A 3661-nucleotide genomic window follows, 5' to 3' on the forward strand; every position below is an offset into this window, starting at 1 on the left:
ACGCAGGTATGCTGAGTGTGCACTAGGTATGCTGGTTGTCAACTCAGGTATGCTGGAGCGTCACGCCGGTATGGCGCTGGCATCCACTCAGGTACGCTGGGTGTCACTCAGGTATGCTGGGCGTCACTCAGGTACGCCTGGACGTCACCAGGTATGCTGAGTGTGCAATTTCAGGTTATGGCTCGGAACGTCACTCAGGCTATGCTGGTGTCACCGCAGGTATGGCTGAGTGTCACGAGGTATGCTGGACGTCACTCAGGTACGGCTCGGTGTCACTCTATGGTATGGGCTGGACGTCAGCTCAGGTATGCTGGACGTCACTGCAGTATGCTGGTGTCACAGAAAGAAAAAGAAAATTATGTAGGCTGGGCGTCACCAGGTTAGGCTGGACGTACTCAGGTATGTTAGTCATCAACACAGAACAGTGTGAGTCATCAGGGATGCTACATTGCGCAGATGCAGAACACATCACCCGTTGATTGCTGATATGTTGCACTGCTGAGCATCGACAACGCTGCAGAGAAGAAAACGACAAACGATTCTGTCATAAAAGCAGGTGACAATGACAAATAGTTCAGCGTGACTATATAGATTACTTCTCTGTTTCCGACTTCCAGCCCCACTACTACTACTAGATGCACAGCGCTACCTAATACGCCATGCAATCACCACCACCTTCGTTAAAACACAACAGCAGGTGCCAATCCATACGAAAGCCAGTAGCCCTTATTCAGAAATTAGTCTATATTAATTGAAGCATTGAAGCAAAGCATTCATAATAAGTAAGGAATCCGTATTCGCAATACGTCTGCCGGGGAGCGAAATGTAAGCGTGCAATCCGACGCTCGGCCAACGCTCTCAGAATTTCTAAATTTCGACGGGGTCCCTGCGGTGTCGACGCTCTGGGGCGCTTACCGCTCTGTTTCTTTACACTCGTGCTTACACTCTGTTCTTCCACGCTCGTGCTACGCTGTCTGTTCTTATCACGTCGCGGCTTTCACGGCTCTGTTCTGCTCGCCGCTTACCTCTGTTACTTACACTCGTGCTTACGCTCTGTTCTGTACACTTCTGGCTTACACTCATGTTCTTACGGCTCGTCTTACGCTCTGTTACTTAACACTCGTGCGCTTACGCCTCTGTTCTACAACTCGGTGCTTACACGTCTGTTTCTTACGGCTCGGCGCTAACGCTCCTGTTCTTACCTCGTGCTTACGGGCTCTGTTTCTTACACTCGCGGCTTTACGCTCTTTTCTTACGGCTCGCGCGTACGCTTACGCTCTGCGTTCTTGCTGACGCGGTAGTAGTTGTCGACGAATCCGGCGTGTCCGAGGATCTCTAGGAAGTCCTTCGTCGTGCGGATGACGAGCAGCTGGAAGTTACGCTGCTGGCTGCGGTACGTCACGATCCTGCAATTGATATTACATCAGTTATTTACATTTAGTATTTAGTTATTACACGCATTTACAAGGGTTATGTCATTAATTACTGCTGGCGTTACTAGTGCATGCAGGCACAGCACACGTCAGGGTCACTAAAAGGAAAGCACAAGTCTCCTTTATAGACAGTTGTCTTTCATTTATAGGTGGTCTTTCATTAGGCGGTTTCACAGTATAACTGCCACTTGAGAGAAAGGCTAAATCTCGTCTATAAATGGGTGTAGATACTATCAGAGGTTAATAATGACAAATTATGTCATTATGGCAAATACTATATATGGATAATAATAAATATCAAGAGTATGATAATATACACATCGTTGTTATTACTACTCTTGATAATATATATGTCATGTAATTAGTCAAATAATTTCTATTATTAACCCTGATACTGATCTATAAGAGTCTGGCTAGCAACTGTAGCATGTGTTTAACTGTATATACTCACTCGGTGAGGGCGTGTGCTAGACTCTCTATGTTGTCTCTGTCTAGGTTTGTAGTTGGCTCGTCTAGGGCAAGGATGCCACAGTTGAGGCAGAATGTCTCGGCCAACGCTAGGCGGATGATGAGGGAAGCGAGCACCTGATGGATGATGCAAACAACAGCTATGTGCATCACATCCTGTGTGCGTGTGTGTGTGTGTGCGTGCGTGGGTGTGTGTGTGTGGTGGTGTGTGTGGTGTGTGTGCGTGCGTTGTGTGCGTGCGTTGTTGTGCCTGGGTGCGTTTGTGTGTTGTGTCTGTGCTGTGTGCGTGCGTGGGTGTGTGTGCGCTTGGGCCATGGTGGTGTTTTATAGATATGAAACTGTCACGACTTATATTTGCTTGTATACATGGCCATCCACTTCCATGGTGTCCATCAAAGTAGCATCTCCATGACACAAGAGTAAACTCTCGATGGAAAGACATCACCTAACCTCTGGCGCGGCACTGGCAGGCGTCCCTTCATGTCTAAAGCAACGTCATTTTTCCACATGCTGACTGCGGTAGTTGTAGGTGCTGGCGTGATTTTTCTCGATGCCGGCCCCATCTTCATCCTCACTCGATCCTTATCTTCAATGTGCTCTATATCTGTGAGGCCAAGTAAGTCAATGAATTACATCACCAGCAATAGCAACCATTTAAATAACGTAGCGCAAATATAACGATGGAACCAAGTGTGGAGAGAGATATGAGAGAATATGGGTTGAAGAGGAAGCACGCACAAGACCATGCAAGAGTGGAGGAAACTGTCATGGGGAGCTCCTGGCGCACCCCGCGTAGGAGGGAAAACGGCATAAAACGATTGTTGTGTTGTTGCAAAATATAACGATCGAACAATTTACAGATATTCTAGTGTATAGATCTTCTTGTCGAGCCCAAGCAAATAATGAATTAACCTCAGCCAGCAATAACACATTAATATAAGTATGCAAATATAATCGATCAACATTTAGCAGATTTCCTAGGGTTGCGGTTAACAACAATTACCAATTTCACGCTTCACCATAAAGTTCATTTGAATTTTATTTGTAGAGAGTGGCCTTGACTGTTTTTTTGTTTTTATGTTACTCTCCTTTTATAAGTTCTCATCCAACACTCCTTAATGGTCTTGTTAACTTCATCATCTTCTTCTGTGGTAGTGATCACCGCCGCTTCGCAAAATTAGACGCGCATCACGACTTTTCAATCACACATGCATCACAGAAAACAGTAGCCTAGAGCACTATATATGCAATAATAGATATATATATATATATATATAGTATATATATTTGAACCACTAGTTGTTTACTGCTGCTGCTACGGATGATGGCTGCCACACCGCGAGCTGCTGAAGTTAATGATATATAAAGTATTATATGTTTATATATTTTTATATTATATAATATATTAATGTATATAATAATATAAAATATAAGGTATGACGACGGCCTCTCACCGGTCCAGTGCCTTGTAGAATTTCTCCAGGTCTTTGATGGCCATCTCGGTCGTACTGGCGGCGATGTGAGTCTCGCGGTACCTGCCGTCAGCGTCGCGATACTGATCGCTCGAGAGATCGCTCGCGAAGCTGCCGATCTGATCCTCAAAGCCAGCCTGCCGGCCCTGCGTCGAGTGTTTCTGCAATGCACGGGTACGTGGGTCAAACAGGTGCATTATGTGTCTCCATGTTTAACTAATGTATATATTTATATCACAACTAACTGTGAAAGCAGCAAAATAGGGTAAATAATAATAGATATATATA

At 45.2% G+C, this 3661-nt stretch overlaps 1 protein-coding gene across 1 annotated transcript; it reads right to left on the reverse strand.

Annotated features, from left to right (window-relative positions):
- Positions 1–443: 443 nt before the first annotated feature.
- LOC106819895 (DNA repair protein RAD50-like) lies at positions 444–2051 on the reverse strand. Its single transcript, XM_014824469.1, has 3 exons — positions 1885–2051; positions 1276–1406; positions 444–514 (listed from the first exon to the last, which is right to left on the reverse strand). Exons 1-3 carry the CDS (start codon positions 2049–2051, stop codon positions 444–446), a joined length of 369 nt encoding a protein of 122 aa, XP_014679955.1.
- Positions 2052–3661: the final 1610 nt, after the last annotated feature.

The sequence above is a fragment of the Priapulus caudatus genome, unplaced genomic scaffold (assembly GCF_000485595.1).
Source record: "Priapulus caudatus unplaced genomic scaffold, Priapulus_caudatus-5.0.1 Scaffold4989, whole genome shotgun sequence".
NCBI lineage: Eukaryota > Metazoa > Priapulida > Priapulimorpha > Priapulimorphida > Priapulidae > Priapulus > Priapulus caudatus.

Bases quoted from the DNA above. Each gene is read 5' to 3' on its own strand.
- LOC106819895 (XM_014824469.1), bottom strand. From the start codon at position 2,051: ATGCACATAGCTGTTGTTTGCATCATCCATCAGGTGCTCGCTTCCCTC. The intron at 1,407-1,884 runs GTGAGTATATAC...TATCAATTGCAG, and splicing joins CTAGCACACGCCCTCACCGA to GATCGTGACGTACCGCAGCC. The intron at 515-1,275 runs GTAAGCGTACGC...TCTTCTCTGCAG, and splicing joins CGTCAGCAAGAACGCAGAGC to CGTTGTCGATGCTCAGCAGT.